Here is a 14752-nt window from a genome sequence, read left to right as displayed (position 1 = left end):
CTTCCTCCCCACAAATACATCAGAAATACATGTACCTGTGGAACAACTACAGAACACCTACTGAACGCTGGCAGAAGACCTCAGACGTCCCAAAAGGCAAGAAACTCCCCATGTACCTGGGTAGGGCAAAAGAAAAAAGAAAAAACAAAGACAAAAGAATAGGGACGGGACCTGCACCAGTGGGAGGGAGTCGTTAAGGAGGAAAGGTTTCCACACGCTAGGAAGCCCCTTCACGGGCGGAGACTGTGGGTGGCAGAGTGGGGAAGCTTAGGAGCCACGGAAGAGAGCGCAGCAACAGGGGTGCGGAGGAAAAAGTGGAGAGATTCCCGCACAGAGGATCAGTGCCGACCGGCACTCACTAACCCAAGAGGCTTATCTGCTCACCCGCCAGGCAGGCGGGGGCTGGGAACTGAGGCTCGGGCTTCGGTCAGATCCCAGGGATAGGACTGGCGGCGTGAACACAGCCTGAAGGGGCTAGTGTGCCACAGCTAGCCGGGAGGGAGTCCGGGAAAAAGTCTGGAGCTGCCGAAGAGACAAGAGACTTTTTATTCCCTCTTTGTTTCCTGGTGTGCGAGGAGAGGGCATTCAGAGCGCCGCTTAAAGGAGCTCCAGAGACAGGCGCGAGCCATGGCTATCAGTGCGGACCTCAGAGATGGGCATGAGAGGCTGCCACCACCAAGAAGGCTGTGTGCATGCACAGGTCACTATCCACACCTCCCCTCTCAGGAGCCTGTGCAGCCCACCACTGCCAGGGCCCCGTGATCTAGGGACAACTTCCCCGGGAGAACACACAGAACCTCAGGCTGGTGCAATGTCATGCTGGCCTCTGCCGCCGCAGGCTCGCGCGCACTCCGGGTCCCTCCCTCCCAATGGCCTGAGTGAGACAGAGCCCCCGTATCCCCGTCCTGTCTCAGGGAAGAACAGACGCCCTCAGGCAACCTACATGCAGAGGCGGGTCCAAGTCCAAAGCTGAACCACAGGAGCTGTGAGAACAAAGAGAAAACCACCCAAAGAAAAAACCACCCAAAGAAAAAAACAAAGCAATTTGTTTTTTGGTTTGGTTGCTCTCTTCTCTCTTTCTTTCATTTTTTAAATTTATTTTTTTATTACTTTATCAAAATTTTTTTAATACTGATTTTTAATTTGAATAACTTTATTTTATTTTATTTTATTTTTATTTTATTTTATCTTCTTCTTTATTTTTATCTTCTTCTTTATTTTTATTTTATTTTATCTTCTTCTTTCTTTCTTTCTGTTTTCCCTCCCTTTTATTCTGAGCTGAGTGGACGAAAAGCTCTTGGTGCTCCACCCAGGCATCAGGCCTGTGCCTCTAAGGTGGGAGAACCAAGTTCAGGACACTGGTCCACCAGACACCTCCCAGCTCCACGTAATATCAAGTGGTGAAAATCTCCCAGAGATCTCCATCTCAATGCCAAGACCCAGCTCCACTTAACGACCAGCAAGCTACAGTGCTGGACACCTTACAGCAAACAATTAGCAAGACAGGAACACAACCCCACCCATTAGCAAAGAAGAAGCCAAAAATCATAATAAGGTCACAGACAACCCAAAACACACCACCAGATATGGACCTTCCCATTAGAAAGACAATATCTAGCTTCATCCACAAGAACACAGGCACTAGCCCCTCCACGAGGAAGCCTACACAACCCACTGAACCAACCTTAACCACTGAGGACAGACACCAAAAAAATGGGAACTACAAACCTGCAGGCTGCGAGAAGGAGACCCAAAACACAGTAAGTTAAGCAAAATGAGAAAACAGAGAAACACACAGCAGATGAAGGAGCAAGATAAAAACCCACCAGATCTAACAAATGGAGAGGAAATAGGCAGTCTACCTGAAAAAGAATTCAGAATAATGATAGTAAAGATGATCCAAAATCTTGGAAATAGAATGGAGAAAATACAAGAAACGTTTAACAAGGACCTAGAAGAACTAAAGAGCAAACAAACAATCATTAACAACACAATAAATGAAATTAAAAATACTCTAGAAGGGATCAATAGCAGAATAACTGAGGCAGAAGGACGGATAAGTGACCTGGAAGATAAAAGAGTGGAAATAACTACTGCAGAGCAGAATACAGAAAAAAGAATGAAAAGAACTTAGGACAGTCTCAGAGACCTCTGGGACAACATTAAACACACCATATTCGAATTATAGGGGTCCCAGAAGAAGAAGAGAAAAAGAAAGGGTCTGAGAAAATATTTGAAGAGATTATAGTTGAAAACTACCCTAATATGGGAAAGGAAATAGTTAATCAAGTCCAGGAAGCACAGAGAGTCCCATAAATAGTCCCATAAATATTTATAGTCCCATAAATCCAAGGGGAAACACACCAACACATATATTAATCAAACTATCAAAAATTAAATCAAAGAAAAAATATTAAAAGCAGCAAGGGAAAATCAACAAATAACACACAAAGGAATCCCCATAAGGTTAACAGCTGATCTTTCAGCAGAAACTCTGCAAGCCAGAAGGGAGTGGCAGGACATATTTAAAGTGCTGAAAGAGAAAAACCTACAACCAAGATTACTCTACCTAGCAAGGTTCTTGTTCAGATGTGACGGAAAAATTAAAAGCTGTACAGACAAGAAAAAGCTAAGAGAATTCAGCACCACCAAACCAGCTTTACAACAAATGCTAAAGGAACTTCTCTAGACAGGAAACACAAGGGAAAGAAAAGACCTACAATAACAACCCCAAAACAATTAAGAAAATGGTAATAGGAACATACATATCGATAATTACCTTAAATGTAAATGAATTAAATGCTCCAACCAAAAGACACAGACTGGCTGAATGGATACAAAAACAAGACCCGTATAGATGCTGTCTAAGAGACCCACTTCAGACCTAGGGGCACATATAGACTGAAAGTGAGGGGATGGAAAAAGATATTCCATGCAAATGCAAATCAAAAGAAAACTGGAGTAGCAATTCTCATATCAGACAAAATAGACATTAAAACAAAGACTATAACAAGAGACAAAGAAGGACACTATGTAATGATCAAGGGATCAATCCAAGAAGATATAACAATTGTACATATTTATGCACCCAACATAGGAGCACCTCAATACATAAGGCAAAAACTAACAGCCATAAAAGGGGAGATCGACAGTAACACAATCATAGTAGGGGACTTTAACACCCCATTTCCACCACTGAACAGATCATCCAAAATGAATATAAATAAGGAAACACAAGCTTTAAATGATACATTAAACAAGATGGATTTAATTGATATTTATAGGACATTCCATCTAAAAAGAACAGAATACACTTTCTTCTCAAGTGTTCATGGAACATTCTCCAGCATAGATCATATGTTGGGTCACAGATTAAGCCTTGGTAAATTAAGAAAACTGAAATCATATCAAGTATCTTTTCTGACCACAAAGCTATGAGACTAGATATCAATTACAAGAAAAAATCTGTAAAAAATACAAATACATGGAGGCTAAACAATATACTACTAAATAACCAGGAGATCACTGAATAAATCAAAGAGGAAATAAAAAAATACCTAGAAACAAGAAACAGTGAAAACACGATGACCCAAAACCTATGGGATGCAGCCAAAGCAGTTCTAAAGGGAAGTTTATAGCAATACAATCCTACCTAAAGAAACAGGAAACATCTCAAATAAACAACCTATCCTTACACCTAAAGCAATTAGAGAAAGAAGAACAAAAAAACCCCCAAATTTACCAGAAGGAAAGAAATCATAAAGATCAGATAAGAAATTAATGAAAAAGAAATGAAGGAAACGATAGCAAAGATCAATAAAACTAAAAGCTGGTTCTTTGAGAAGATAAACAAAATAGATAAACCATTAGCCAGACTCGTTAAGAAAAAAATGGAGAATACTCAAATCAATAGAATTAGAAATGAAAAAGGAGAAGTAACAACTGACACTGCAGAAATACAAAACATCATGAGAGATTACTACAAGCAACTCTATGCCAATAAAATGGACAAGTTGGAAGAAATGGACAAATTCTTAGAAATGCACAACCTGCCAAGACTGAATCAGGAAGAAATAGAAAATATGAACAGACCAATCACAAGCACTGAAATTGAAACTGTGATTAAAAATCTTCCAACAAACAAAAGCCCAGGACCAGATGGCTTCACAGGCGAATTCTATCAAACATTTAGAGAAGAGCTAACACCTATCCTTCTCAAACTCTTCCAAAATATAGCAGAGGGAGGAACACTCCCAAACTCATTCTACGAGGCCACCATCACCTTGATACCAAAACCAGACAAGGATGTCACAAAGAAAGAAAACTACAGGCCAATATCACTGATGAACATAGATGCAAAAATCCTCAACAAAATACTAGCAAACAGAATCCAACAGCACATTAAAAGGATCATACACCATGATCAAGTGGGGTTTATTCCAGGAATGCAAGGATTCTTCAATATACGCAAATCTATCAATGTGATTAACCATATTAACAAATTGAAGGAGAAAAACCATATGATCATCTCAATAGATGCAGAGAAAGCTTTTGACAAAATTCAACACCCATTTATGATAAAAACCCTGCACAAAGCAGGCATAGAGGGAACTTTTCTCAACATAATAAAGGCCATATATGACAAACCCACAGCCAACATCATCCTCAATGGCGAAAAACTGATACCATATTCACTAAGATCAGGAAAAAGACTAGGTTTCCCACTCTCACCACTCTTATTCAAAATAGTTTGGGAAGTTTTAGCCACAGCAATTGGAGAAGAGAAAGAAATAAAAGGAATCCAAATCAGAAAAGAAAAAGTAAAGCTGTCACTGTTTGCAGATGACATGATACTATACATAGAGAATCCTAAAGATGCTACCAGAAAACTACTAGAGCTCATCAATGAATTTGGTAAAGTAGCAGGATACAAAATTAATGCACAGAAATCTCTTGCATTCCTATACACTAATGATGAAAAATCTGAAAATGAAATTAAGAAAACACTCCCATTTACCTTTGCAATAAAAAGAATAAAATATCTAGGAATAAACCTACCTAAGGAGACAAAAGACCTGTATGCAGAAAATTATGACACTGATGAAAGAAATTAAAGATGATACAAATAGATGGAGAAATATACCATGTTCTTGGATTGGAAGAATCAACAGTGTGAAAATGAGTCTACTATCCAAAACAATCTACAGATTGAATGCAATCCCTATCAAACTACCACTGGCATTTTTCACTGGAACAAAAAATTTCACAATTTGTATGGAAACACAAAACACCCTGAGTAGGCAAAGCAATCTTGAGAAAGAAAAATGGAGCTGGAGGAATCAGTCTCCCTGACTTCAGACTATACTACAAAGCTACAGTACTCAAGACAGTATGGTACTGGCACAAAAACAGAAATATATATCAATGGAACAGGATAGAAAGCCCAGAGATAAAACCATGCACTATGGTCACCTTATCTTTGATAAAGGAGGCAGGAATATACAGTAGAGAATAGACACCCTCTTCAATCAGTGGTGGTGGGAAAACTGGACAGCTATATGTAAAATAATGATATTTGGACCTCCCTAACATCATACATAAATAAAAAACCTCCAAATGGATTAAAGACCTAAACGTAAGGCCAGACACTATCAAACTTTTAGAGGAAAACATAGGCAGAACACTCTATGACATAAATCACAGCAAGATCCTTTTTTACCCACCTCCTAGAGAAATGGAAATAAAAGCAAAAATAAACAAATGGGACCTAATGAAACTTAAAAGCTTTGGCACAGTAAAGGAAACCATAAACAAGAGAAAAGACAACGCTCAGAGCAGAAGAAAATATTTGCAAATGAAGCAACTGACAAAGGATTAATCTCCAAAATTTATAAGCAGCTCATGCAGCTCAATAACAAAAAAACAAACAACCCAATCCAAAAATGGGCAGAAGACCTAAATAGACATTTCTCCAAAGAAGATATATAGACTGCCAACAAACACATGGAAGAATGCTCAACATCATTAATCATTAGAGAAATGCAAATCAAAACTACAATGAGATATCATCTCACACCAGTCAGAATGGCCACCATCAAAAAATCTACAAACAATAAATGCTGGAGAGGATGTGTAAAAAAGGGAACCCTCTTGCACTGTTGGTGGGAATGTAAATTGATACAGCCACTATGGAGAACGGTATGGAGGCTTCTTAAAAAACTAAAAATAGAACTACCTTACGCCCCAGCAATCCCACTACTGGGCATATACCCTGAGAAAACCATAATTCAAAAAGAGTCATGTACCAAAGTGTTAATTGCAGCTCTATTTACAATAGCCAGGACATGGTCAGCCATAAAAAGAAACGAAATTGAATTACTTGTAGTGAGGTGGATGGACCTAGAGTCTGTCATACAGAATGAAGTAAGTCAGGAAGAGAAAAACAAATACTGTATGCTAATACATATATGTGGAATCAAAAAAAAATGGTTATGAAGAACCTAGGGGCAAGACAGGAATAAAGATGCAGACCTACTAGAGAATGGAGTTGAGGACATGGGTAGGGGGAAGGGTAAGCAGGGACAAAGTGAGAGAGTGGCATGGACATATATACACTACCAAATGTGAAATACATAGCTAGGGGGAAGCAGCCGCACAGCACAGGGAGATCAGCTCAGTGCTTTGTGACCACCTAGAGGGGTGGGATAGGGAGGGTGGGAAGGAGGGAGACACAGAGGGAAGAGATATGCGGGCATATGTATATGTATAACTGATTCACTGTTATAAAGCAGAAACTAACACAGCATTGTAAAGCAATTATACTCCAATAAAGACGTTTAAAAAAAGAGAAACTAGAAGAAAAAAAAAAGTGAAAAGAAGAGCTATATTAAAAATTATTCAGTTAAAGTATTATACTCAAAAGTAAAATAATTATGTCCAGTAAGATTATTTTAAGTAAGATAAAATAATAGTAAAGCTACTTTATTTTGCAAAAAATAAGAGAAAAGAAAATATTTTTAAAGAACTAATTTTACTAACCTGACTAATTTTTCTTTGCTCTTGTATAGCTCTTTGAACTGCCTGGGATACTTTCTCTTGATCTTTTGCATGCTCAGTCTTCCATAACTCCCTTTCTTCTGCATGGGCTTTCTCCAAATTTTTTCTTTCTTCTTCTATAGCTTTTAAAACTGCATCCTTCATCACTTCTTTCTCAAGCTTCAAAACAAATAATGAACAAAACAAAAATATTTGAATGAGTGACCACAATAGTTCTTTGAATAAGACAGACTTGAGTTAACCTAAAAAACTCAAAATTTTGATCCTATTAGGTTTATTTCTGACATTGTTTTTTTTTTACTCATATGTAATAACTGCTGTAAAATAAAATTAATTATTTGTTTTTACACAAATAACCAACTTATTTCCATGGCATTTCTAAACTTCAAAGAAACCAAGTCTTGGCCTAAAGTAGCAGTGTTCAAACTATTTTGTCTTAGGATCTCTTTATACTCTTAAAAATTATAAAGGACTTCTAAGAGCTTTTGTTTACATGAGATATACATATTAAGATTTACCGTATTAGGTATTCAAACCAAGAGAAAATAAAAATATTTATTAATTCATGTATAATTAATAACAGTAAGTACATTATATATTTATAAATACTGTATTTTATGAAAAATAACTACATTTTGCAAAATTAAAAAGTGAGAAGAATGTTTATAAACCTCCTTACTATCTGACTTAATAGAAGAGAGCCTAGATTCTTATACCTGCCTTCTGTTTTAAATCTGTAATGATATTTTTAGTTGAAGTATATAAGAAAAACCCAGCCTCACAAATATATGTAGGAGAAAAGCGAGAATTATTTAGTAGCCAGTTGAGATTACTGTAGATATTCTTTCTGATTCCACACCAAAACTTAACAAGGGGTAGTTCTTAAAGGTAAGTTGCAATAAGAAAAATAAAATCATGTCAATGAACTTTTTGTACTCTGTTACATTACAATCTTTTCTTGCATTTTGAATGCATCCTTTACGTATTTTTTAAACATTTTTTATTTGGCAAATATTGATTCAATGACTTATGCATCTCCTCCAGATGTTGACACATTTCACTATATTATAACCAAAAAAGCCACATTTTTGTTAATAACACCATCAATCTCATCAGAAGAGTCTTTATTAAAAAGTAGAAATAAATTTTCTAAAATTCGAATTTTTTTTTAAAGCTCAAATTTTATCATTGGCAACAAGAACTGTCAGTTTTTGTCCTTAAGGTGCTGGGCTCACTCTGCTTATTTTGGACAAAATGTCTGCCAAATACTAAAGTCTGTATAACCCTACTCATTCAGTAAAATGGCGTTCCATGAAAAAAGAGCCTATTTCAGTTGCAACTCAAACAGCTGCACAAGAATTTTCCTCAAGAAACCATCGTACATAGTAAAGTCCATGGACCTCCCACTCCAGAGAGACTTACCACTTTTTTTCTTGCTTCCAGTTCACAACTAAATTTGACAAAAGTCATTAAAGCTGACAGTCACCATTTTTTGAACTCCTATTTTATTGCACAATTCTCCTCCTAAATTACTCTCTTACTATGTTCACCAATGCCTTCCATGTTGTTTAAACCAAACGATATTTTTTGTTTTAATCCTTACTTTTATGACCTCAAAGCAACATTCTATATAGTTGATTATTTCTGATTTTGTGAAGCCCTCTCTTTTCTTGGTTTTCATGAGAGCCTGCTGCTTATATTTCTCCTATGCATTTTGCTGAGTCTTTTCAATTCTTTGTAACTTCTTCCTTCCTCTGGATTTTAAATTTTGGAGTTCTTTCAGGGCTAAGAACTTGGACCACTTGTTACTCTACTTGTTACTCCTTTGAGGTAATTATACGTGCCAATAATTTCCATGGCTACTATTACCATCTCTCTGCTGGAAAACAAAAAACAAAAAACAAAAAAACACATCATACTAACCCATATTAATATCTTCAGGAGATTCCTATCTACCGAGCTGTAAATGTCATGTAGATTTAGCTGCCTACTTGACTTTATCATCTAGATATATCACAGGCAGCTCAAACTCTGTACCAAGGAAATAGTATTACTTTCTATGTTGCTGCTGAATGAATATTCTGGCAGTTCACAAACTGGCCACCTCATCGACACCAAACATGTTGATTCTATCTCCTAACTACTTCTAGAATTTGCCTATTTCATTCCTTTCCAAGCTACTACTACTATTCTATTTCTGCCACTCACTATCTCTTATGCAAACTTCAGATGCACTCTGTTAATTCTTTCCCTGCCTTTGGCCTTTCTTGCTCCAATTTCCTAAAAATTAATGTCAGTTACCATTATGACCCACCTATACTCAGAAATATCAATGTGTCTCTACTTACCTATGGAATAAAATTCAATCTCACTATTCAGAATGTTAGCCATCCTTCAAGGCTCAGTTCAAAAGAAACTTATTGTCAAAAACTCCGATGGGGGGCTTCCCTGGTGGTCCAGTGGCTAGGGCTCTGTGCTCCCAATGCAGGGGGCCGGGTTCGATTCCTGGTAGAGGAACTAGATCCCACATGCTGCAACTAACTAAGACCCAGTGCAACCAAATAAATAAATAAAAAAACAAAATGAAACAAAAAAATCCCTCCTATGAATGCCATGGAAATACTATCTATATACTCATAATAGTTTAATGCATTCCTTCTTACCTTATTAGTACATAAACAATGTTTTTTTTACCTGATTGTAAATTCTTTAAGAAAGACAAAATCATAGTCATTCTTGAACTTCCACCTCAGCACAGTGATCTGTACCTATGAGACTTTCAACGTTTGTTTACTAAATTTAAATCTAAATCCCAAACTCAACACTCAGTGCCATATTTGTGTTAAAAAATTAATAAACAGAAAGCTCAGTTAAATAGTGTCAGGGGACCATAAGGCAGAGCTCTCACCTTATAAGTGCTTCGACAATGGCAGAGCCCAACAGGAAGAAGACAGACTCCTCTACTTCCCTGGCAAGAACTCAGCCAATGAAATGCCCTGGACTCTGTTTACCACAGCCCTCCCAACTTCCTTTTCCCCTTGATAAAGCATTCTCCCTTGTTGTATGGGGACTTGCACGTGGCTCACCATGGTTGCAGACCCCAAACTGCAATTCTCTGCTGTTCCTGAATAAACTCATTATTGCTGGAGAAATATCTGGCAGTCTATTTATTTTAGGTCAACACTTTGGTGGCCCATATGGGGACCAGAGAAGACCTCCGAAGGCTCTGGGGCTACTGAACAGATGTGGTACCCACAACTGAGCCCACTGTCACTCACTGCTTTCTTGCTGACCTTGGAGTTTGAAGGTACGTCTTTCTCCTAGATCCAAGCTTATGCCCTCTTTGTGTTTGAAGCTCTCCAGGTTTTATTCAGAATCTATTTTAAGGTTTCGTCTTTCTGGCTAAGGCCTTGTTCTGCATGCATTTGGAACTTTGGTCTGATTTTGAGATAAGATTGTTTCAACCGAAGCTGGCTGGAAATGCCTTCAGCCCATTCCTTTGGGAATAGGGACTTCTTCACTGAAAAGTGTATTGGTTTTTCAGCCTTCGCCTCTTCCTTTGGAAGGGGCTATTCTCTGGAAATTGCCTGTAAAAGCCTTTGGCCTAGTTCCTCTAGCACCAAGCTGTCTCCTTAGAACTGGCTGGTATTAGTTTGCAAGCTTTTTGAGCTGTAAGTTATTTAAGCTGTTTGAAAATTGTTCTTTTATTCTAGAGAAAAACCTCTGAGAAATGGGATCCCAGTTAACTAAGTATTTTGAGGGCGTTACCCCTACAGGGACTCCAGCCAAACTGATATTTAAAAACCATAGTTCCTACCCCTTCATGCTCACTTCTGACTAAAAGAACCGACCTGACCAAAGGCAAGTTAAAATATCAGTGGCCATGATGGGAAACTTTTGGAATCCCCAAACTTAATTTCCTTAAAACTGAATTAGATCACAATAGCTCAAAAATTTCCAGAACTGAGTGGTATGCCTATTTCGATTGGTATCTTAAGGCTTCCAAATATTATCAGAAGCCTAAAACTCTCTCTCTGCAAAATAAGATTTCAAGATTAACTGAGGCAAACCAACAATTAAAGAAAGATGAAATGGCTGCCAAAGCCTCAGGTTCTTCTTCCTTGGCTTCCTCTGGTACCATCTCGTCTCGCATCCTTGCATCCTCATGGCCAGACTGTGCCTCTGGCGCCATCTTCCTCCCACCCTTCTATGCCGCTGATGCCTCCTCTATACCCCATACTAATTATCCTGTCAAACCTCTCCTTTTCTCTAAAACTCTTCTCACCCCCTTTCCCTCTGAACTTTTCAGAGTTTTTCCCTATAAAATTAAGCCTTCTGAGGATCCAGAAGTTAAACTCTTAATTTCCTATATTCTCTGGATTAAAGCTGAACTGCAAGCCATAGTCAAATATTTTCCCAAAGTAAAACAAAGATCCTCACAGATTTGCTGAGGAATTTAATATAGTCATTCAAACTTATCAACCTTGTTTCTCTGACTCATATCAGCTGGTTCATATACTTGTTGGTTAAGGCCAGGCCCAGCATAGGATGAAAACTGCTAATTAGGAAAATCCTGAAAGGTCTAACTTATATGGTCAGGATCAGGCAATCGCTAGGTGGCTTCATCGAGCAATTCCTAGGGCTTTACCAAAGCCTGTTGATTGGAACAGAATCCAGGCTTGCACACAAACACTGGATGAACCTGTTCATGACTACTACATGACTTCAGACTGCTTTTAAAGAAAATTCTGGTCTTCCCTCAGATGTTGATTCCACCCGGGCAGCTTTTAACTCTGTTATTAATGGGCTGGACTGGGACACTTTCCCTTCTAGTAAAATGGACTAGGATGAAACAGAAAACTATCTCTAGTTCAGGCTTAATTAATCTAGCAAACCAGCTCTCTCACACTCCACATGAGTCACCGAAAAGGAAGAACACCATATTTCTTAATCTTCAAATCCAGCAAATGAAGATTCCTGAATGAAATCAAAACTTTCCCAGTTTCTGCTATTATTGCAAAAAGCCAGGACACTGGGAAAGACTGTTAAAAATTTAAGTGTTTGAGTGCCTTCAGTCCTCTAACCAGCCTTTCCAACGTCCTTTCAATTCTCAATAACCGGGCTTTGAGGAATTATAGCGGCTCTTCCCAGTTCTCCCTCTTAATCGGCATGGAGAAATATTTCTCCTGATGAGGATGAACCTCTTCCTGTTCTGACACCGAAGGCACAATCTCGATGTTCAACCCCACTACTATAAAGCAGCCCATGCCGTGGTTCAAACAGAGGGGATCGCTAATGAACTTCATGTTTTAGTCATGGTCTGTAGATTTTATAGTGGACTGAAAGAAGCCTTCCCTTGCAGACCAGTTACTCCCTCTTCTGGGGCTAAAGTACTTTTGGAAAAGATTGTCCCTACCTGAGGAGCTCCTCTCAAACATCATAGTGATTTAGAAATCCATTTTACTGGCTAGGTGCTTCAACAAGTTTGTGCTGTTTGGCCAGTTTTACAATGTTTTCACTATGCTTACCACCTTCAATCCTCTGGTTTAGTTGAATGCACTAACAGCATTATTAAGATTCAGTTAGAAAAATTTGTAGAGGCCCTCCAAATACCTTGGCCAAAAGCATTGCTGTTGGCCCTCTAAATCCCAGATCCACTCCTTTTGGAACTCGAAAACTCTCACCCTTTGGGATAGTCACAGGACACCCAATGGACTTGGCTCCTGCCTCTTTTGACCCACAACTGATAAAAGGAGAGACACTCCAATATTGCAAAGGCCTAGTTGTTTCCATTAAAAATAACCATGCCCTGGTAGAGCGATCTTTTCACAGTGCGCCCTTCGGAGATGATGACCTTAAGCATCACATCTTGCAACCTAGAGATTTTGTCTATTGGAAAAGACACTTCCAAAAGAATGCTCTTCAACCTCACTGGAGAGGCCCCTATCAGGCACTGATAACCAACCCTTGTGCCACCAAACAACAAGGAATAGACTCTTGGATTGACATGACACACTTAAAGAAAGCACCTAACCCTGACTGGGCCTGTACATCATCTGGTGACCTGAAAGTAAAGATTTCCCAGAAATGAAGCAGATGACATCTGCTGAGACAGCTTTCCCAAGATACCCAGGCCAGGCCTCTTAGAAGTTTGTCACCAAACCTTTGATGATGACATAACACTTCAGATGATCTCCAATGTCTATAATCTTGATAAGATATGGACTTCAGAAAACTGCCTAAGAGGTCTCCCTCCCACCCCTCCTCGTTACTTGAATGTGACTGCAATAGTTTTCCAATCTGCACTTTCGCTCTGACATGAGACACCACACCCAGAAATTGAGGGACAAAAAGAGCTAAAACTAGAAACCTTGGTTCTTGATCAGTGGTGCTTTCAGAAAAAGGTCTTGATCAAAGGGGAAAATGTAAAAAATTCATAAACAGAAATCTCAATTAAATAGTGTCAGGAGATCTATTTAAGGGGGAACTCTCATGCCCTGCAACTATAGTAGAGACCAACAGGAAGAAGAAAGACTCCTCTTCTTTCCTGGCAGCGACTCAGCCAATGAAAAGCCATGGACTCTGTATTTCCTGTAGCCCTCACAACTTCCTTTCCTCTCTATAAAAGTGTTCTCCTCGGGGCTTCCCTGGTGGTGCAGTGGTTGAGCGTCCGCCTGCCGATGCAGGGGACACGGGTTTGTGCCCCGGTCTGGGAGGATCCCACATGCCATGGAGCGGCTAGGCCCGTGAGCCATGGCTGCTGAGCCTGCGCGTCCAGAGCCTGTGCTCCACAATGGGAGAGGCCACAACAGTGAGAGGCCCACGTACTGCAAAAAAAAAAAAAAAGTGTTCTCCTTGTCATGTGGGAACTTGTACATGGCTCACCATGGTTGCAGACCCCAAATTGCAATTCTCTCCTAATCCTGAATAAACCCATTTTTGCTGGACAAATATCTGACAGTATATTTCAGGTCAACATATGCATATATTAGTATACATATATTTAACATCTATGAATATACTACCCAGATGATCTATTTCAAAGTTGACTTTAAAAACCATATACCTTGATACATACATACATATATACACACATACACACACACACACACACACACTCATTACTTGTATGATATCTATCAAATACCAAGTGGATATTAGTGTTCCTATGTAGATATATTATTTTAAACAAGTGATTAATAATCTAAATGTAAAGCATTTCAATATCATCATCATCTTATGTAATGTAAATTTAACAAGAATATGAACAGTAGAAGAAGAAAAAAACTTTTTGATTTTTCTGGAATGAAATATTTTTTAAAGTAGATTGACTATACCATTAATGAACTCAATTTGTTAATTCCACTTATTTACAAAGAAACGGATTATTACTGATGGGTCTCTACCAGGCAAATAATTAGACATAAAGATGACAAAAACAATTCTTATATGAGACCAACAACATTCATTTTAGGCTTTGAGGTGGAGGTAAACATAACAAAAGTAGAACTATAATTGAAATTAAGCTACAGAATAAACTTTTCAGAGAGAAATACCTTTGCAGCAGATACTAATGCCTCTTTATTTCTTTGTCTTTCTTCCTCCAAACATTTTTCCAATATTTCCTGTAAATCATAAGACAGCTAGACATTAAAGTATTATTTGAGGTAACAGAACATCCTTTCCACAGTCCAAG

General features: G+C 38.5%; 1 protein-coding gene across 2 annotated transcripts in view; it reads right to left on the bottom strand.

The window, feature by feature from the left end:
* The window catches only part of CCDC91 (coiled-coil domain containing 91), a 296434-nt gene that overhangs the window by 91484 nt on the left and 190198 nt on the right, over positions 1-14752 (bottom strand). For both annotated transcript variants that reach the window (XM_007446299.1, XM_007446300.1), the window contains 2 exons: positions 14613-14681; positions 7039-7215 (listed from right to left, as the gene is read on the bottom strand). In XM_007446299.1, the coding sequence (XP_007446361.1) occupies positions 7039-7215; positions 14613-14681 (246 nt within the window). The remainder of the gene's footprint in view (positions 1-7038; positions 7216-14612; positions 14682-14752) is intronic.

The sequence above is a fragment of the Lipotes vexillifer genome, unplaced genomic scaffold, assembly GCF_000442215.2.
Source record: "Lipotes vexillifer unplaced genomic scaffold, Lipotes_vexillifer_v1.1 scaffold477, whole genome shotgun sequence".
Classification (NCBI taxonomy): Eukaryota; Metazoa; Chordata; class Mammalia; order Artiodactyla; family Lipotidae; genus Lipotes; species Lipotes vexillifer.
The sequence above is the reverse complement of the archived record's forward strand: the minus strand, read 5'-3'. Positions and strand labels throughout refer to the sequence as shown.